The sequence below is a fragment of the Pezoporus occidentalis genome, unplaced genomic scaffold, assembly GCF_034315485.1.
Source record: "Pezoporus occidentalis ecotype Australia unplaced genomic scaffold, CSIRO_AGI_Poc_V1 ctg46, whole genome shotgun sequence".
Lineage (NCBI taxonomy): Eukaryota > Metazoa > Chordata > Aves > Psittaciformes > Psittacidae > Pezoporus > Pezoporus occidentalis.
This window is the reverse complement of record NW_026915791.1, coordinates 428,214-450,406: the sequence shown is the minus strand read 5'-3', so window position 1 is coordinate 450,406 and position 22,193 is coordinate 428,214. Positions and strand designations below refer to the sequence as shown.

The window sequence follows — 22,193 nt, the reverse complement described above, 5'->3', positions numbered from 1 at the left end:
TAAACAAGATGGCGTCTCCGGCCTGGACAGGCTCGTTGCTATGGTGATAGTAAACAAGATGGCACCTCCGGACCCTGCCGGCCAGTTGCTATAGAGACGCCAAGCAACATGGCGCGCTCTCCCCTAGTGGTCTTCTTCAAGAGTTGATTCCCCTCCACCCCAGCCTCGCTGAGCCTTTCGTGTCAGTGACTTCGTGTCGGTTCTCAGCCCTCACCCCTGTCTTCCACAAGGATGGCTCTCTCCCACTGCCTCCTCATCCCTCTGCAAGACTCTTGCTCTCCTCATCTCTGAGCTGGCACTGCTTTCCCCTCCTGGCAAATGGTCAGCACATATGCATCAGAAATGCCAGTGCAACTGCTCCTGCGGTTTAGATCTGTAGCAGTTCAGCTCCCACTTCTTGTACCTGGCTTCCATCTACACCCTGATGGACCACTCCAAAGCACGTCCCCACTGTCTTCTCTTGTTCCTGCCCCCAGAACCACACTCACATCAATGCCAGCCCAAAGGGAAACAAAACAGCTGGCACTAAGGGTACCCCATGTCTGTTCCACACCTGGTCTGGGCACTTTGGGATAGCACCAGTCTGCTCTCCTGGTCTCAATGCCCAAGAGCTGCTGGAGCAGGTTTTTTCTTAGTTTTTCAAAAAAAGGTCCAGCTTTACATGCCAGCAGACTGCTCTCTGTCGTAAGCCAGATCAACTGCTGATGCAGACATTTGTACTGACAGGCCCTGACCCTTTCCCACCTTCCTGATTGCTCCTTCAGCAAGGTTTCCCCCTCCTGACCTTCTGCAGAAGTTTCAAAGGGCCATGTCCTTGGTCCCCTTACGTCTCACCCTGTCTGCATAACACTGTCTGAAAACAGATTATATACTGCCATCAGTAAATAATACCTCACAAATCTTCTCTAGACTTTTCCTGTCCAAAGAAAAATCCTAGTCCACACTTCAGTGTCTCCTGTAGGTAACTAGCTCTCAGTTCAACTCAGCACGGTGGAAGACAAAGTTCTCCCTGTCTTTAACTCCTTTTTTTGATATATCCTGTTTGTACATCCTGTTTGATATACATGCATCTGGTTCCTCCAGTTGCCACCTTCTATTGTGCTTTGCTAATTGATCTTCACTGTGGGTCTACACTTCATCTAAACCAGCATAAGTATCTTTTCTGTAAAAGTCTGTGTACAAAATACACCATTTTTGACCTTGACATTTATTAAGAACAGTTTGTAATAAATCGTAAAATCAGTCCACCTGAAATGAGTGATACAGTTGGCTTTACAAATGCTCCCTTTTTGCAGTCTTGCAGAAATTCAGAGACCATGAAGCTTGCTGAAAATACAAAACAAAAAACCAGAATTTAGTGGGGTTTTTTGAAAGATAATTCACAATACTATCCTATTTTTCTGATGTATAAAAGACTTGATAATGTTTTCATTTATTTAAAGACCAAAAGCATTTGATAGTATGATATCTTCTGTATTTTCTATATTCAGGTAAAGGTTCCATGAAGTCCCTTGGGAGGGCTGGGGTTGTTACACACTCCCATTTGACAAAAACACAGTTTCTGCAGCAAGGCAAGAAATAATCAGACAAGTTAAGTATGAATTTTTCCCACTGGGTTATACCATCATTATTGCACACAGGCAAATTTTCATCGCAGTTTTAAGGCCTCTAATACTTTTTACTAATTTCTGGCGTTGCAGCTGGCCTTTTTTTCCAGTCATTGGAAAACCACAGTTGAAATGAATAAGTACAGGTTTAAAATATATGAAAGCAAAGCATGAAAGTGGCTTCTGGGCTTGATGATGGTCACAAAATGAACCAAGAATTGTTCCTAAGTATAATTAACTTATGTAACAAGCATCATCTCCAGAAATGTCTGTGTTTCCCAATGGGGACTCAATTACTGAAAGTCATATAGTACAGTATATCTTTCCCTTTACTTTTGGATCATGCTTTTCATCACTGTTATTTGACTGCATTTCCTAAATTTATTATTTTAGGTCTAGGCATTTGGATTTCTTACACTAAGTATGAAGCAGAAGTCTACATTAAACTGCTAGAACATTCACTCTCTTTATACAGTTGATGTTCAGTGTTCCTCCTGATAACTAAAAAGTCAGCAAATAAGAAGATACTTCCTTTTAAATGAGAAAGTGAATATTATTTACCTGTCTTCAACTGTCTTGTTGGAGGGGTAGAATACCTTGAATGAAAATCCACTTCTTGGAAATGAACCCTGAAAGAAAAATGTATATACAAAACTTGCATTAAGTAATGTACTGTACAAAGAGTAAGAGACACACTTGAATGTGACTGCACCCCTTTCTTATTTTGGTAAAGCATAAGGAAATCTTACAGGATTTATGCAAACACAGTCAGTGTTGGTGACAGTGAAGGGGTCGTATTTATCTGCAATCACGAGCACATCTGGTACAGGGTATACCCTCAGGCAGTAGTCATAGGCCCAATACACTGGGCTAACATACAGTGGAAGTGGCGTCAGATGTCCCTGTGATAATATGGTCTTTACAAACTGTAAGATAAACATAAATAGTTAGTTTGAACCATTTTCTACAAGTCTAATTAATTCCTGCACATGCTGATATGCAGGAATATAGTAGGGATATATATATGCAGGGGTATTCTTAATAAAGAAACTTTGAACTTGGAAACGGGTTCTTTTGTGTGTCTCTCACTCCCTCTGATTATTAATGATTTCTATCGTAAAGCAGTAGCTGTTTTGTTTGTTGTGTTATGTTTTGGGTTTCTTTTAATACACAAAGTCCTTCCTTAATATTGGTATAGCATCCAATATTCGAAGATGTCAAAGTTATGTCATTGATCAGACTCTCCAACAGAGAATCTGCTGACCTGTTCCTCCAAACCAGGTATACCAACATTGCCATAACTTTCATGTCATGTTTTTTTGAGAGGAGGAGGGTTGGTTGGTTTCTCATGGCTTTCCTTACAGTACTAGTTAACCATAAGACCCACACTTAGAGCACATTTTTTTTCTTGAACTGTGGAAAAAATTTGATTCCCAAATGATTTTTATTCTTTTGTCTATTCTGGGAGTTGCCCAGCTCCAGACACTATCTGCCCCATGAAACTCTCTTTTTCATCTGCCAAATTCTAGCCACGGTATTTTGGTTCCCGAAACTCTCCTCAAGCCCCTTGAAAGTTTTTATTATTATCTCTAACTAACCATGTAGCTACTCTTAAGCTCCATTTTCCTCAAAGGGCCAAAATTACTACAATAACTTGGTGGAATGGTCTACTGCTGAAAGAAAATGATGTACCAAGCACAGGCCAGATTATTCCGCTTAATACTGTACAAGGCCTAAAGACACTAATAACTCAATGTAAAGGCAGTAACAAAATTTCCTTATTCTATTCATCTTTTTACACTGATGGCTGAACTAAAGAAACAAGTGTCAGGCAGAAAAACGCAGAGAAAAACTGAAGCATGCTAAAGCCACACATTGTGTTGCAATACACAATTCTACATTTCTTTCATGATCCTTCCTTTCCAAGCATGGGAAAGCCACGTGTGGGTACAGGAGGTGACGGCTTGCAGCATACACATACATGGATGCAGACGTACACACCAAAACCAAGGTATTTCGTTGTCCATAGTGGATTCTCTGTGTTCACAAAGGAACTGAGCATTGTCATGATGGAGTGAAGGAAGAAAGGGCTAAATGAAGTTTCTGAGTCAAACAAACAGAAGGATCCCTATAAAATAAATAGAAATAGACTCCACCCATCACTGCAATGAGCCAGTACTGCCTGGATCTCTCTCATTCAGTTATATCAGGCAGTCCCATCAACTCCTGCTGTGCATTCATTAACTAGAATTTAACTCAGCGTGCTGTGGTGATGTATCAAAAGCAGGATTAAGACTTCAAGTGAGACAGCAAAGGAAGCAGATGACCTTTTGGAAAAGTGACACGCTGCTCTACTGCAAATGTCACTGGATAATACATCAAATCTTTTTCTTTTTTTTTCTTTTTTTTAAAGTGTTAAACCTTGCCTTTAAGAATCAAATATCTTGGTATGACATTCCTTGCTGGTGCACATACACCAGCTGTCAGCTGATATGACATTCTGCATTCAAGAGCACCTGCAGAGGGACAGTCAGAACGACTCAATGCATCATTGGTATCATGGTTTCAGTTATTTTACTGTCAAGATGGAAAGGAAGGTAATAGTACTAAATGCACAGATCCTTTTTACAATCCCTCTTGGCTACTCCAGCAATGTGTGGTAAGTGCAGATCAGAGCACCCTAAATGCTGACCTGCTGATCAAAAAGTCAAGAAGTTCTTAGCAAGAAGGGCTGAACACAACTAACTCACATGGTTGGGAATGTCCATGTTGCTGCTGGGGAAGCGGACACAGTTTCTGCACATTTTGTTTACCAGATCTTCACGGAAGATAATTATTTCCTGGGTGCAATACTGAATCCTATGTGGAAAACATCAATGAAATTAAATAAATTAAGATGAAACTAAAAGATAGGGATCTGCATTATGAATTTGATAGCCCTCTATTAGAGCAAAATAAAAAAGCACATTTGAATTAAAATACCACTTTTCTTCCCTTCAATAAACACAATATTTTTAGCAGGATTTTCATACTTGCTATCAAACTTTTAGCACCACTTCCTTTTATCAATAATTGATTTATATATTAATATATTTAAAACTAGTTACAATTAATGCCACCAAAGAATTCTATTCATTTGAAAATATTCAAGACCAATGTTTCCAAAATTTGGTATTTTAAAAAAGTACATATGCACATATGTTAGTCATTCAGTTAAAAAATAACCAACATGAAAACCAGCAGTAAGTTGCACTATTACCTGCAAGGATTTGTGGTGAAAACTGAAAATGGCACCAGCTGTCTGAATTCCTGAGTAATATTTTCAGCCAGGGGAGGTCTAAAATAAATAGAAACAGATCTATTAACAAAGACACTTTCTTTAGCTCAAAATTTCAAAATATGAGAAAGTGAAGCAAACTGACCTTGGTAAAACAGAACCAGGACCAGGGTCTTCAGGGCCAGGAACAAACACAAATCGACTACTGTAAAAAGTTCAATAAATCACTTTCAATAAATCACATACAAAATGATCCTAAAAGTATCTAAACATTGGTTACATACTGCCATTTCTCCACAGATGCATGCAAATAACTTATTCTGGGGCAGAGGTAACAGCTCTTCCTGGCCTTAAGAATCACATAAATCACAGCTAAGGCATAAGATACATATCCATTTGTCAGTAAAGTGGAAGAAACCTTAAAAATTTCACTGAGCAAGGGGGACTGACTGTGGGAAGGGAGACAGACGAGGTTGTAGCAGCCTGGCTCTGAACTTCCTGGTAATGGGCTCCACTATCCCATACAAGAACCCCAGATAATCCAGCAGTGGCACACCACAAGAGCCCCACCAGGACACAGGATGGAGGATCAGCACAGGAGATACGCTTCCTTACACCTCACATGAGCTCACGGGCTGTGGGCTGTGGGCATTTCTGGTTTTGGGTCTCATTCTAGAAAGTAGATCTGCTTAGGGGCTATTGTTACGAATTCAAAGATGAGAAGCCAGAAAGGATAAGCCTGGCTTCCATCTTATTTTACTTTCCTTTGTATATTCAAATCTCTGTAGAAGGGATTTTGTTCTTCAGGCCTGAAATGGGGTTCCCATAGAGCAGGGACACAAGAAGGAATAAACAGATTCCTTTGCAAGACTGTGTTACTTTGACTAGTTCTTAAACTAGCAGCCATGGAGAACCATGTATGCAAGAATGGAAAAGATAGAAATGTCTCAGTATAGACAGCAGTCAAGTGTTTCAGATGACATTTTCTGTGGCTGGTACAGAAAGCCTTTAGGTGCTCATAGCAGCATCAAGACTTCAACATCAGGTTATAAAGCAACGCTGTTCAGACAGAACCCTGTTGACTTCAAGAGAATTCCAGGGAAAAGGCATCACACAAATAGCACTTTTGGGGAATCATGGGCCATGCTTAATCCATGAGGAACATGTTTCAGGAAAAGCCAGTTTACCTTTGCTCACTCAATAGCAGCTTCCATGACCAAGCTATTTTAGATAAAATAAAAGCTTACACAGCTCCGAAAACAAAATTAGAGTCCTGTTACAAAACCACCCTGCTATCTGATCATAGCTGGTTCACAATAATGAGAAACTATAGTATCTGTTAGTCTCAAAGTAATTAAAGCAAAGGCTCACAAAATAAATTTCCTTCTTCATTGCACTTTGCTGTGTACCTTTTATGAATGCTGGGATATTCACATATAGTATCTGCAAGAGCCTTCAAAGAACCTAGAGTCAGGAAAAAAAGCCATCTGATTAGACAATACAACACCTAGTTAGACAATGAAAACACATTATTTGAATCACCCCTAAACTTCAGTACATTAAAATATGTGTCACTTAGAAAATAAGCATTTCTTCTCTCCTCCCTTCGTTTGTTCTGTCATCATTATTTTAATTTAATACACTCGTCTGACTGTTCACAAAGACTTCCCTACCTTTCAGTGACCGAATTTGATTTTTTCCATATGGTGCAGATGAAAAATTCCCACAAAAGAAAAAGCAGGTTGGAGGTGCAGCCGAATAACCTGGTGAAAGAGAGTATCTGTGAGTACATCCATTCCCTTCATCATCTTTCAGCATTCAGCCTCCAGACCATTCCACGAAAGGCAGAAACTGAAAGAGCACTTCAAGCTCTGCTGCTATTAATACACCTGAACTATTTTCTTGATACCAGCTTTTGTTAGCTTAAAAAGGGCGATAGCAACATACAAATGTCACTAAAAAGAGCCCTCTGTTATTTAAAGACTCAGTTTCAACAATATTCATTGTGTGCATTCAACTAACTACTGACCCAGTCATTATAATTGTACTTTGTGTCACTATATAAATAATACACTTTAAAAACGAGCTATTTCCTTTAAGAGAAAAATAGCAAGTAGTAGCAATGGGTTACTATTAACCTCCATGCATCATTTTAGTTGAAGGGCTATGCCAACATTAAATTCACTCTTTGGCATTATAAAGCAACAGGAACTGGAACTGCTTTAGCATTTTAAGAATCTGAGGAATCTTCACAATACCACTAATCACCCAGAAACACACATTTTTTAGCAAAAAAGAGAAAAAAGAAATCTGATTCCCATCCCTAAAATAAAAATATCTACTCATTCATCCATCTCACATTCCAGGTTCCTAACATGCAGTACCAGACCTGGATTTACTTCACTATTCTTCAATCTATTTGGTAAACAGGACAGAACTGTTTATGCCAGAGAAATGGCTCATCAATGTTTTTGCTTTGCTATTCCACTCAGTTATTATTTTCTAGTTTATAATTACAAAGTTTATTGCTTGCTTCTTTAAAAAAGTCTCAAAACAGTAAATGCAATGTATGCATCTTTGCCAATAGTGTTCAGCATATTAACCTCAGTCACTGAAGTCCCTGTATTACTTCCAGCACACAAAAAGTGAGGCCAAGTTCCGTTTGCTTCAAGAATCTTGACAATTTTGATCGAGACAGTGAACTGGTTTTGTAACTTTTGGGTGAGTGTGGTAATTTGTATCCTATTTTCTTCATGTGAGTAGCAATTTCCCACCCTTAATTTTTTGGTTTTTATTTTTAAAGCAGCCACCGTCTACCACTTCCAATCTACCTCGAACTGAAAGGACAGCCTGTTCCAAAACTGCCCTGGAGTAACAAAGAAGCAATTCACAGGCCTTGCAGATGCTCGCTACCCAAACGTTGTCAACATTACCAATGTAATGATACATGGAAGAAACAGTTCATATTCTAAAAGTAACTGACATTTTTTCTCTGGTAGAAACAGCAAGCATTTGAGAGACTACTGGGCTCCAATGAAGTAAGAAGTTTTTAAACTAAGCATCCAGTCTTATTTTAAACTAAGCCTAAGCAGAACTTTCACAAGCAAGAGAAACATTCTTGTCAGAGTACATAAAATGGCTACTGTCCAAAACAATATTAGTATTAAGTGATTTATGAAAAGGAAGTGTCACCTTGCAAAAATAGGATACAATCCAGTTTTTAAAAACTAGTAGAGAAAGATCCAAAAGAAATAAAATAGCAACCATGAAATGCAAATAGCTGCCACTAACAGTGAGACTTCACTGGCTTTGGGCTGGGGTTCAGTGGGATCCTACAAAAATATGCAACAGCTGGGCTTATTCTAGCTTTCTCAAAATGGAAGTTTATAAAAAATGCACAATACAGCAAAAACAGAACTCTTGAAAATTGTTGCCTGACTTTATAAGTATACTTTAGAGAAAAGGCACATAACCCACTGTCTTGCTGTACACTGTCCAGCTTGCCCTGCCTGACAGGGATGCTCATGTGAGTGACCACAAGACGAAGAGTTCACAAAGCTAAACCAGCATAAAACTAATTCTCCAACAAAGGCAATTAGCTTTCTGCTCAGGTATTCCCTGGATTAGTTCACCATGGGGTCACAGACTTCCCAGCCCACACCAAAGAGGGGACATGGGACACAGCCACAGCTGGGGATCAAGGACCAGCCAGGCATCAGACTGCCTTGCTGCATTCATCCACCCACCAAGGCTGCTAAGGGCTAAGGAAAATGATAAAAATTCACTTAAATAAGGCTCAAAGTCAAAGCAGTTCTCACCTACCTGAAAACATTGTGTGAAGCTTTTCCAGTACTTCTGCTTGGTCCAGCCACACATCAGAAAGAAATACAAACATGGCATTTTCATTTTCCTCCTCCAGCTGCTTTAGTTTTGCAGAAGCTTTTACTGAAGTTGATGAAGGTCCTCCGAAAAAGTTTATATTCCCATAAAAGGCTCTACATCATTAAAATATTCGAGTTAGTTCTTTTTTTTTCTTTCCCAAATCATGAGCAGTTTTGATTATGATTCTCTTAAACAATTTTAATTATAATAGGTAGCTCAGATGGTATCAATAATAATTTAGTACCTCATGGAGAAACCAAGGAAGAGAAATGGCAGTCACCTAGACATAAAGGAAGGGTGCTGCCCTGCCATAAATTAAAAGATCACAGAATCATAGAATGGTTTGGGTTGAAAGGACCTTAAAGCTCATCCAGTTCCATCCCCCCTGCCAGAGGCAGGGACACTTTCCACTAGGCCAAGTTGCTCAAAGCCCCATCCAACCTGGCTCATATCAGGGTAATGTTTATCCTGGGTTCTTTCCCACATTCATTCTTTGAGCTACAAGGAATTTCTTATTCCCTCGTAGCAATTATCTGATTTTACACCTGAGAAGGGCTTAGATCCCGACTGCTGTTAATATGCAGAACCCAAGGGTTCTTGAGAGGGTTTTTCTGCCAACACCGCAAGCTTTAGTGCTGGTCCAAGTAGACTAACAAGTCCCAGAACCGCTTCCTTAAAATTGTATTTATTTTAAAGCATTTGGGAAGGGAGTAGCATAATGTCACAGAAATTATAAAATAATGTGCTTATTAGAAACTCAAAACAAAATATGGAGTAAATCTGACAAAAGCCACTTTTATACCTAGTGTTTGCAGAAGGCTCAGTAGGCGGAAATCCAAAAGCATTCACATGAAAAACTTCATCTTCATACCAACCTATGAGGTTTTTTAACAACAAAATAACACTTAGTTTTTCTAACAACGTCATTTCCTAGACATTACTCAGACAACTGGCAGCTGTGCTGCATAGCTAGTCCCAGCCTCCATCAATCCCCTTCTTGTGATTGCACCAGTCCCAGTGCTGTTTAGTGGTGAACCAGACCAGAGAACTACCCGGCTGAAAAACAGGCTGAGCAAGAAACCAACTATTTTTATTTACCCCAGACATTTCTTTGAATGGATTTGTTGCAAAGCCACATAAACAACCTTCTCAACCCAGCTAAGTAAGAATGTAGGTGAACAGAAATAATTTTTGCTGGCCTTGCCCCAGAAGAGTCTCCATCAAACTGCACCCTTTCTCAAGAACTGTCTCACCTGTTAGAGGAGCAGAAGCAATAGGGTGATACTTATCCCTGCTAGCAATTGTGCTCCTAAATTCTACTTACTTTACAAATTCCAAACATAAAACACATTATTTGAAAATAGACTGGGATTATGTACACTACACAGAGCAATACTGTACAAACATAAATGTCCACTATTATGTTAAAACAAGGCTCCAAACCTGCAAGCCCTTACATAATTTTAATGAAGACTCATTAAAGCCTCTGAAGGACCAAAGCTTTGCCAACAGAAAGCAGCATTTTCAGATTGTTAAATCACACTGATTATTCTAGTCTGTCTTCCTAATCTAGTCATATCTCCTCCAAATATGTTGGAGCTAGGCTAACTAAGGCCAATCCACAAAGCTACTACAGATGCTCACATCCACCGAAAATCACAATTTTCAGAGTTCTGTGCCTTCAGAGCCCACATGGTAATAGGCAAGGCTTCTGGCCAAAAACCTCAGGCACAAACTCAGCTTCTGGTCAAGCCTCATCAACATGAGACTTGTCTGTTCAGCCACATCTGGCAGACATGTAACTGCAGCAATAGCCATTAACAGAATAAATTACTACAAGCTAAGAAAAATAGTCGGCTTTACCTTCTGCCAAAACAAAGCACGATTCAGTATATAAGCCACTGTGGAACTGGTGCAGAAATGTTAAGAAATATATTTTTCTTAGATCAGGTCTCTTAAACTAGTTCTTCAGCCAGTTTGCTTCTAGCTGGTGTAATGCATTTGGACACTACTGAAAGTTCATAGGCTGCCTTTAAGAGCCAGGCAATTACCTGGTAACTGAGCAGGTAAGTTCATAAACAGCCCACAAACAGGAACACACTCTACTTCCACTAGGAGGAATACTAACCTTGTCCTAACACTCTGTGAAAGGGCACTGAGCTGTAGCAATCAAGTGATTTGAAAAGAAGGAAAAAGAGCTGCAGTTCTCAATACATAATTTTTAATGGTCAGTATTGATTTACTATTCAATTTCAAATTCTTCAGGCCTGTAAGAAATTTTTCTCAACTCTTACATCACAAAAAAAGGATATTGCTTTACTAAGGTCTAGTTGGATGACTCCCGTAGGGTCTTCTAAGAAAAATTTCCCCTAAAAAACAATATTCATTAAAAAAGAAAAGTACACCCAAAGACATAAATGATTTAATCAGAAGCACCTATCAGTCAGCATTTAGAAATAATTTAGCCATTTTTAATATTGCAAGCTTAGCACATACTAGCAGAACTGAAAACAACGTAGTTTATAGTAAGTGTATCTTAGCACCTTCCCTTTGAGCTGCTGCAGTTTGGATTGCTGGTGCACCCCTCCCCTACTGACAGAGTCCTATGCAGTGCAAAGTCCAAACACAGTCATTGGAAGCTCCAGCATTTCAAGAAGGGGCATGCCTTAAAAGTGTTTCTGGTTCTGGTTGCTGACACAAAGTATTACAAAATTCTGCAGTGAGAAGACAAAGACATTTTCCCCTCACACACTAGCATCGACTGCTTGTGGAATTCTCTGCTTAGGGAACAGCTCTTGCACTGCTGACATTGATGGAAGTTCTGCAACTAACATATGACAGGATAAAGTAGCGAGAAACTGAAGTCTTATCATTTTCTAATATACTGTAACACTGAATGAACGGTGACCTGGACACTCCACAATAAAAAGCAACCTACCTCCTTAAGCTGAGTTATCATCCCAAGCACAATCAGTTCTCCCACTTTGGTTGTATTGCCCAATAGAGCTTCTATTGTTTTAAGCTGGAACCAAAGACAAAGAATCAAATAAGAATTAAATCAAACTCTCCACCTACCTATTCACAAGCAGGCAAGATGAAGCACCTTACAGCGTATGTTTTTACATAATACACAAATGAGCTACAAGAGAATATAGACTCATTAGAAAATTCTACGATTCTATGATTAAAAATCAGGGGTAAATTTCTGAATGTCAAATGTAGCAAAGTTTAGGAAAAGATTTCCAATAATTGCTGCTAGCATAAAGAACTGCTTAGCGAGTAAATATTTATTGTGATTATTTTGCTTACAACTGGATTAAAACTGAAAAGAATAAATGGCAATTTCTGCTGTTGCTTATGAATGTCAGTCATAGGAATTGGATCCCCAGCAGGGTCACAGGGCCAGTCTACACCCACAGAGTAACACTAATTACTTTTATCAAGGAACCTTTAACAGATGAGAGAACACTCCAGAGTAAGACAGGTAACTTCACACAACATGCTGTCTGTGGTTTCTAGACAAACATATTTTGATCTGGTCAAACTGCAGTTAAGAGCGACAATCCTACAACACCAGCAGAAGCAATGCATTTGCCACTCCTGACAGAGAAGACAGAAAGCAGTCAAGGGAGAAAGATGCCTACAAAGCCTGGATGGAGACAAAGACTCAACTCATCTAAGGTCAGTTGCTTTTTTTGTGTGTGATGGCATGCTCTGAACAGGGAGAAGTAGGGAAGTTGAGCAAAGTTGTTATTTGGGACCCAGTGACACACATATTCATCTCTTTTTAAAAATATGTAATAACTAGATAAGCGAGAGCATTTAATGAGAGAGCTGAGAGGGTAACAGAACAGACTGAAGTTATTACCTTATTCAATTGTAAGTTTGTGAATACAGCGCTTATGAAAGTAGAAAAGCAGGGAAGATGCTCCCAAGCAGAGGGAAACAAAGTGTAATAAGCTGAACAGCTAATGTTCTTCCACGTCAGGAAGCCACATTTCTCTTGCACTTCACAGCTGATTTTCAGTGCTTTGGTCATGCTGATCTGAGGCAAATAACTGCATTTTTGACACACAGGCTAAAAATGATCAAAATTAACCCATTTCCACCGATTGCTCATATTGGATGAAAAACTAAGACATCAATAGAGAACTATTACTGCAGTAAAGTATAACACAAGTACAGCTCCTTTGTGAGGGAAAAAGAAAAAAAAAGAAAAAGAGATATTTTACCTGGAATTTGCTCCTACTCTCATCAGGATGAGAAACGACTGCTGGAGGAGTAAACAACTCATGTCTATGAGTCCTCTGCAGAAACCAAAATTGAAGTAATCCAGTTTAATGAGCACTGTCAAAAGGCCAGTTCATTCCAACCACTATAAAAAATACTTTTAAAAGTTCTCTTACTCCATTTTGTTCAGCAATGTTTGTTTCTTACTCTGTTTTATCCAGCAACACTTGATTTGTTGAGCACAATCAGTTCTTTTGACAAGAATTTTCTTCTAGGAAATTGATGATACTGGACAATAAAACTAAGCCCAAAAATGTAAAATCAAAGCAACTGTAATGCTTCTAAAAAGTCATTCCTGCTACCTAGAAGGAAGGGGTGAGAGAGCAATGGAACATAAAGTGTATTAAATGCTAACTGTGGAAATGAGCAGGTTTCTCTTCAGGGTGGGGCCTTATTAAAACTAACCAATTTTTATTTGTTAGTAATAGCAGCAAGTTAAACTAAGAGATAAACTGCATACAGCATAAAGAAAATGCATTGTAGGAATTTTCACTTCTTTCATTGTTTTTCATGCAGTCTAACACCCTCCCCTTAGAACAAACCTATTGCTACCAGCCCACGTAATACACACAGTAATTCCTACCAGCCACCCTCATCCACACAGTGACCTGAACTTTCACTTTCCCAGAGGTTGGAAAGGAGTACCTATGACAACCAAACACAAAACCTGTACAACAGAGAGTCTGTGTGAAACTGTTAAGGTGCTATAGCACAATGCAGTCTAGGAAAAGGTTTCAGGATATGTACACACTATGGACACTTCCAGCTGCTGTTCACAGAAGCCATGTTTTGTGTGAGTGTGCCCACTGCAGCAGGTTTCACTAATCCTAATCACTGTCTGTATGAACTAAAACTTCTTCAGCTAATTGTTAACTGATGTTCTAGGGGAGAGGTTCCCAAATTGCAGCATACATACTCCTAGTGGCAGCATATTCCCTGGCAGACAAAGAGTTGTTACTGCTCTATCTGATCCTGTGCATGCAGCTACCATGTGGTCCAAAGGATGAGCAGTTCACACAGGCAGCCAGGTGCCTCCCTGCTGCCTACAGGGTGGTACAGACAGAAACTTGTGCTCACTCTCTGTGTGATCAGCAGCTTGCTCCCCATCCCGTCACTGTTCCCACTGGGCAGCATGACAAGAGAGAAGCAGAATGAGCAAGCAGGTGACAGGGGGCTAAATCCCAGCCTGTGGGGTGAGTGTAAAATAGGAAAACACAGGTTTGTGACCCTTTTATGAGGGACAATCATACAGTGAGTGTTGAGGGACTGACTCCTTCTGTCTGTGTGCACTGGTCCAGAGCCACTACCTACAGCTGCTCTCAAACCTGCAGCTATGGTCACAGTGGTGCAGAGCAGGCCACGTTGGGGAATCCTGTTCTGAAGCTGCTCAAAAGACAAGATGCATACTCCATCAGGAGATGACATGGGGTGGCTGGCTCTCACTGAGCGTTTTGGAAATTGGAAAATGAAAAACTTAACTAAACCAGAAGTGAATTTCAATGCTCCAGTGCTCCTCTGAATAAGAACTTCAGGTTTGCAGTATCTCAACAACCACTACATACAATGACATGCTAATCAAACGTAGTGCAGAGTCAGACTACAGAAGGAAAAAGAGCAAGGCAAATAAAATACAAAATTCTCTCTTATGACATGATGCTAACATGTAGAAACACATGAATCCATCATGCTGTATTGTGACAGTTGAGACTGATAAACCTTAGTAGAGATCCTGTTCCTACTTAGATTTTATTTAAACTGTAGCTCACAAAAGCACCTCAACACAAACCACTGCTATACATCTAAGAATAAAAAAAATCCCAGCATTTTGTTTATGTATTTTGTTAAATAAAGCAAAGCTTCTTTCTGACCTGTTGTAAGATGGAGTAGCGCTCACGAAACAACTCCGCTTTATCTCTGGCAGTTCCAAATAAATTTGGTACAGGAAAGTCGGTCATTGACAGACTGCAAGAAGTTTAACACAAGATTAAAAAAGGTACATTCCATACACAGAAATGACTTACTGATCTGAAAGTTGTAGGAGGATGCAAAAGCTGTAACACTACTGCATAATTTATTTACTCAATGAGGAAGATTCAGACTAGGAATCCTGTGTTTCTGCACCTTGAAGGCTACATCCATTTAATTTCCCTTTAACTCACAGGCCTTGAGATTTATTTTTCCTGAATGGGACTCTGCAGAGATCAGTTTTTAAAAAAGGAGGTACACCTTTTAAGTGGCATGAAGAGTATTTTCTTCCTCTTGGTTAGCTGACTGCCTTCATGAAGCTCTCTGTTCCAATAGCCTGGAAAGCTAGAAGGTGGCACTGGAATAAAACTCCTACTGCAAACACAGATTGCTTTTGCTGGACTGTCAGAACCAGGGGCCAAGGCTGGAATATGAAGTGCACATTACATGAAGGTTGCTGCAAGCCCTTGCAATGAACACCACTATCCATCCCTCAGCTAAAACCACTCAAGCTTTTTAAAACCACAGCTTCTTTTTGGCTCAGCAGTCTGGACTGCTTGCTGTTAAAGGTAAATTCTTTAGTTAGCAAACTATTTACAACCAGTTCCTCCAATTACTTCTTTCTTTCTCCAACCTCCTGAGATACCAGTTGCTCCTAATTTTTTTTTTTTTTTAGCTCTCCTTAGAAATGCCCCAGGGCTTCAGGGAGCTGCAAGCTACAGCCTAAGAAATAAATACATGCAACAGACAAAAGAAAAATTAAGCAGCCAAACTGGGGACGGGACCCACCAAAAATAATCCAATCCTTAGTCTTACTGTCTCTTTTATTAATCAGGTAGTATAAAGATGGTTGCACTTTCTACTATCTGATAAACACTGAAGTTTCAGAGCCAGTAACATCACAGCAGCACAAAATACCCTGCTATGAGAGATATACGTCCCCATTTCAGTTTCACGCTACTGGACTAGGAAAACCCAATGGCACATTTATTTATGAGCCAGCATTCATCATGGACTAGCTCTTCAGAGAGTAAGAAACCAAATTGTCTCACTTTCTCATTCAGGTTTGAGATGAGTAGACCCAAGAGTAAAAGACTATAAACCAGAACTTTTAACCATATAGAAAAAGAGGCTTTTTTCTTAAAACAAGAAATGGTTGTTAAAATATGCTAGACTTACGGCAGAAACTTCTTTCTTTCTGAATTATAAATATAATGTGGAATATCAAAGGCTCCAATAATGTTGAAAACATTTTCTCTGAAACAAGAATACATTTACAACATTATCTAAAGTCGATGAAAGGGTAACAAAACATGTTGAATAAAATTATATTTGTTTTGCTCACTATCACTCTGAGTTATCACCATTTCTCCCACATCACTCTACTTACTGGATACTACTGCATTTTCTAATTCAAAACAGGAAACTCTTCAGTAGTTTATTTAGACATTAGAGTAGGATACATCTCTCTTTACCATCCTCTGCTATCTTTTTTGACAACAGAGCAGCCTTGGCGTGGTTTATGTGAATAGGTTTAAACAATGGATATGCACAACTCTTCAGATGATTAAAAGTTGATACATCCCATTATATTTACTGGTTCAACTCTCTCCTCTGATGCCTCTCATTTCCCTCTTACTGTGAGTGGATCAAATTCATCAGAGTAGATAATATTATCCCATGAACCTTCACTAAGGTTCATGGAAAACCATCACTGCCCATCAAACATTGATGTCTTAGGCTTCAGAGTGCATTTCTTATAAAACTTTGCCTTCAAGCTTTCTGCATCATAATTCCAAAGAGTTGTACAGGCTGGCCCTGTGATCATAGAGCTTCTCCCTTCAGATCTTTGTATTAAGAATCTATGCATACAGAGCTCTCTTCAATTCTGAAGTGAAAAATACATTAAGTATACAAAATGACACAAAGAAAAGTCACTCTCAAACTGTCTGCATCATAAAGGTTCCAACAACAAAGAGAAACGTAGAAACCAAATTTGCTTCATATTGAGAAACTGCAGGTATCTAATCGACATGCCTACCAAGCCATTTATTCTCATGCTTTGCATTATGATGCCAATATACAGCATAAACACTAAAGGAAACACATTCATCACAATCACAAATTAAGTTCTCAGAAACTCAAGTAATTGCTCTCTGCTTTGTTATCGGAAAGTGGAAATCAATCAGCCCTGCCATACAAAAAAAGCAGAAACAAGCACCATGGAGGAAAATTTCCAAGTGCTTTCAGAAAATAAGTATATTATGAAACACAAAAAAAAAACCTTAGAGAATTTTTATCTAGAGAAAAGCAAATAAAGACATGAAGAGAAATAACAAGTTCTCTCTACATTGGTTTATTTTATTGGTTAATATTCAACCTGTGTCACACGTAACACATAACCACAGCATTTTAATTCCAGAATGTCAGCATTATATTTAGATTCCCTGAAGGCCTATCCATGAGAACAAATTGTCTAAGAAGGAACATTACTAACCTTCAAAGACAGTATCAGGAAGACAAAAGCACAAAGCAATTACTGCATGTGTAGCACCGCAGAAAACACCTGACATTTATTTCCTGAGAAGAACTAAGAGAATGCATACCAACTCCCATAAACCTCAAATGAAAAAGAATTTTACTGTACGTAGTTTCATCTGATGCCTGGCTACATTCTTGGACAGCTGCTTCCACTGTGGATTGTTCAACCATATTAGATGACACTGAAAAGAAAATTTCAAAGGATTAAAACTGCAGCCTGTGGAAAGCACTGAGTAAGAAAGTAAACAGGTCTCAAATATATTGCAAAAAATGGTTCAATCTTCTCAGAGGAATTTATTACACAAACAAGCGCATTTTCAGTAAGCTAATGAAACACACTGTTTTCTCTTTAGAAAATGATCACTTAATATTCTTACCAGGATACATCTCTAGTGAAAAAATAACCACCACACATACTGCGCCCACCATTAATTCACTGAACATGGAGAACAAGACAATTATAGTTCATGCAAAGCTCCCAAATATACTACAAATGTGTCAGAACTGAGCTTTCACATTCTAGAGGTTAATTTTATTCCAGAACATTATTACACAGATTGCTGTCATAAATTTTAATTATTCAAACAGTTTAACACAATTTTGGAGATAGGCACGTTGTTGTCTTCATGGATTTATATTGATAAATGAAATTAAAAATATTTCTAAATACCAGTGTTTTGCTGAACTTGAAGGAAAGACCAATCAATGCAGATTGACAAAAGGACTTGGTCTACATTACCAAGGCTAACTGCTGGGCTCCCAGAATAGAAATCAGTACGTGAAAACTTGCCCTTGCGCTCCCTATTCAGGGCATGGGACTTAAAATCACAATTCCTGTAAGATAGGGATGAATAGCAGAGCAAAAGGGGCACTAAGGGAGCTTAGCAGGACTCACAGGAGAGACCAGCATTCTGGTCTACAAACCTCTACCCCTAACCTCCAACGACTCACAGACATGAGCTGGACAACATGGGAATTTATAGCACAAAATTATGCCCTAGAGAAAAACACGTTGAGAATGCACCAACTGCATGTTCTACATTGGCCCTACAGCTTCTTGTACTGATAAAAATTTGTTCAAAAATGTGGACGCATTAATTTGTACCAGCAGGCTTTATGCTGGTACATAACCAGGTACATAACCATGGTCAGGACCAGTTCTTCAAACTACTTTTACTCTCTGTTTGATCAGTTATGATCTGTTATTCCATGAATAGTGGAAGAACATAAAGTCATAACTTCTGTAGTCTATTCTCTAGTAAAACTCTGGAACAAGCATGTGACCACTCTTGATTTAATTAGGTTTGAATAGACTACACTGGGAGGTTCCTTAACTCACCTAAGGCCTAGTATTTATTTGAGATCACATTAATCTGGATTTCAATCTTCTTGGCCAAAAACCAGAAGGGAGCCCAAGTTTCCTAGTTCTCATGAGCTCTGATCAATAAACACATATATGTCAGTCATATTCTTTAACTGAAGGTGCTACAACTCCTGTTTTGTGCTGTCAGACTGTGTCAAGTGTATTTTGACCTACTATGCCATGCCTTTCACGGTGCACAGGAGCACTGGATCTGTGTACCTTAGGACATACTGTCCCAGTTAAGGAGGTAGTCTCTGGAGAAAATTCCTGCCAAGACGTGGAGTTTTGGGCATGCTCAGAACCAAATGCATCATGAGAACTTTACCAGAAAAAGCTTAACTCTCCAAGCTTCATGTTTTTATGGGATTTTCCAGGAGTTTTCTGGATTGCAATTTTGGACTTAGTAATTTATAGAATCTAATGTACTTTCACATGCCACGCTGGTATAGCTGCTACAGTGCCCCAGCTGTTATCAAAACCTTCTGCCCAATGTTACTATCCTGAGATTAGGTTCACATAATGTCAGCATCTGCCTTGCTGCTTTGGAGAACAGCCAGGTGATGGTAAAATTCCAACCACAGTAGGTATAAGTTAGCATGCCTGGACCATTACACTGGGGCACTTGTATCTCCTACTCCACTTGGATGTGAGGGCAGTCATCTCATGAAGGAATGCAACCATTTTCGTCTTGCAGTCACAGCTAGGTTCTTCAGATTAGAGCTGCCAACACCACTTTTCTGTACCTGGACTACTGAATAACAAATTAATTAAATTTTTCCTTATTTCTTTGGTTTATTTTAATAATTATCATAGTTTTAGATGCAAAGATGTCCACACAAACTCAGCTAAGTGCTTTTAGCAACTGGCGTTAAAAAAATTCACCACTATTGGAAAAGTCAGGAGGTACCAGGCTGCCAACTTTTTTAATGGCATCAATATCTCTTGCTGCCATTACAAACTTCAGTATTTAACAAAACAAAATGCCAACAATACATTTATCATCTTGATCAACCCAGAGACTAGAATGATACCTCAGTGCATATGCTGCCAATATCTCTTTGTCTCAATAACATTCGAAGCGCAAGACAAACTTCGCAAGCTTAAGAAAAATAAATTGTTTACTTACAAGGCTGTTTTTCGACGGCATCAATGACATTTTCAATTACGTCATCAAGTTCTACTTCACTGATGGACTGAAGAGCTTCAGTAAGGTACTTTAGAGCATCCCTAATTCCAGTGAAGGAAGTCAGCTCAAAAAGCAATTAATATTCAACACCGTTTATATAAACTATGCCAATTTTGGCAGATGTGCACATAATCACTAAACAGCTTATGACAAAAAAAGTAGAAATAATCAGTACTGTGAAACACTGCACTAGTTAACAAAGACAAAACTCACCAGGATTGAAAACACTGAGGATAAGCAGATACAGAGAACCTCATTTTCATAGATTCATAGAAAGATTCATGTCAGAAGGGACTGCTAAGGTCCAGCTTTCTGGTTTAACAGCACAGGCTGGTCATGTTGCTCACAGCACTGTCCAGTTAAACTCTGACTATCTCCAAGAATGGAGCTTTCACCCCTCTCTTGGCCCTGTCCTGGGCTTCACGACTCTCTTTGTGAATTATTTAGTCATAGGACTGTAGAAGAGCCCACACTGGAAAGGACCTCTGGACCATCTGATCCAACTTTCTACTGCAATCCAGGACCCCCACTGAGCCAAGTCTTGAGTATTTCCAGTGAGGGAGATTCCACCACTTCTCTAGTCTACATACGCCAAAGCTTATTTGTTCTTACAGTGAATATTTTATTTTAACATTGTGCCCATCTCCTCTTGCCCTGCCACTGTGTATCCTTGAGAAGAAAGTACCTGTGTATTCTCTATAGCCACCTTTTAGGAAGGCTAGGATTAACCAGATCATAGAATCACAAAATCACTGAACAGGCTGGGTTAGAAAGGACCTTAAAGATCATATAGTTTCAACCCCCTGCCAAGGGAAGGGACCCACTCACACTAGACCGAATTGCTCAAAGCCCCGTCCAACCTGGCCCACATCACAACGCGAGACGCCGGGGCGCGCCCCGAAAGCAGGCGCTGGGCTTGAGGAAGCCATGAAAAGACCCTGCCCGAGCAGAGCAGGTCCCGGCGAGACGCTTGGTCGCGCCGCGCCCCCCGCCCCAATCCCGGCGCTACTCACGCTCGCAGAAGGAGCCCGCGCAGCCGAAACGCGGAGCTCAGACGGCGCCGCAGCCGCTCCGGCTCCATGGCGAACGGTTGGCGCCAAAAGGCGGCTCCGCCCCCACCACCCTGGGCCTGGGCCTGCCCCGCGGCGGGTGGGGGCTCCAGGGCCGCCCCGCGAGGACAGCTTCCAGCTCTGGGCCTTCAGCGTAAGGACCCGGACTTGCACAAGCAAGTCCAGAGGAGGCCACGTAGATGCTCAGAGGGCTAGAGCACCTCTGCTATGGAGGCAGGCTGAGTGAGCTGGGCTTATTCAGCCTGGAGCAGGTTTGATTTCAGTTAGGTATTTGTTACAAGTTCTTCTCTGCGAGGGTGGTGAGGCACTGGCACAGGTTGGCCAGAGAAGCTCTGGCTGCCCCATCCCTGGCAGTGTTCAAGGCCAGGTTGGACGGGGCTTGGAACAACCTGGTCTAGTCGAAGGTGTCCCTGCCTGTGGCAAGGGGTTGGAACTAAAAGGTTTTTAAGGCTCCTTCCAACCCAAAACACTCTATGATACTTACAACTCCTTTCCCTGTAGGCTCTGGTGCAGGTTGCACTGTATCTCCAGTAGCCCAGTCTCTCTCCAGCTTCGGTTTTACCTGCCATAAAACATCCATTATATTACAACTGGCTGTGAATAGGTCTTGCTTGTACCCCTCCGCCTAAGCCTTGTTTTCACCTGTCAATGCCTTCAATGTTAGATGGCATGGGATATTTCTCCCCCATTCTTCCTTTCTTATGAGGTTCACAAGCCCTGGATGGGGGCTGTTACAACCTGCTGTTGGTTGATTGCTTGCTTGTACAATTCCATTTGTAATTCTGCCTTGCCTTTGACTACTGCTCTGTAGGGCTCTTTCTGAGTGAGAAGGGTGCGCTCTTAGGCTCTTAGCACACCAACAGTAATTGTCCCACCTGGGTGCTAAGCTTCCTAGGACATTTTTCAGTTGACCAAGAATTAAGTTTAAGGTGAACTTTCAGTTCTTCAGTTTATCACTACTCATTGTGTCAGCACTGTCCAATAGAGACCCCTTCCAGTAGGTATAGAGCAC

The 22,193-nt window shown here is 40.1% G+C and overlaps 1 protein-coding gene across 1 annotated transcript; it reads right to left on the bottom strand.

Annotated features, from left to right (window-relative positions):
* Positions 1 to 1,188: 1,188 nt before the first annotated feature.
* POLE2 (DNA polymerase epsilon 2, accessory subunit) lies at positions 1,189 to 21,228 on the bottom strand. Its single transcript, XM_062635599.1, has 19 exons — positions 21,125 to 21,228; positions 20,052 to 20,152; positions 17,669 to 17,744; positions 16,201 to 16,278; positions 14,925 to 15,018; positions 12,999 to 13,073; positions 11,705 to 11,788; positions 11,079 to 11,135; positions 10,630 to 10,678; positions 9,569 to 9,641; positions 8,707 to 8,879; positions 6,558 to 6,647; positions 6,294 to 6,348; positions 5,030 to 5,089; positions 4,867 to 4,944; positions 4,358 to 4,466; positions 2,357 to 2,533; positions 2,169 to 2,236; positions 1,189 to 1,326 (listed from the first exon to the last, which is right to left on the bottom strand). The coding sequence occupies exons 1-19, from the start codon at positions 21,190 to 21,192 to the stop codon at positions 1,308 to 1,310; spliced, it is 1,584 nt and encodes a 527-aa protein (XP_062491583.1). The 5' UTR covers positions 21,193 to 21,228; the 3' UTR covers positions 1,189 to 1,307.
* Between the last annotated feature and the right edge of the window lie 965 nt (positions 21,229 to 22,193).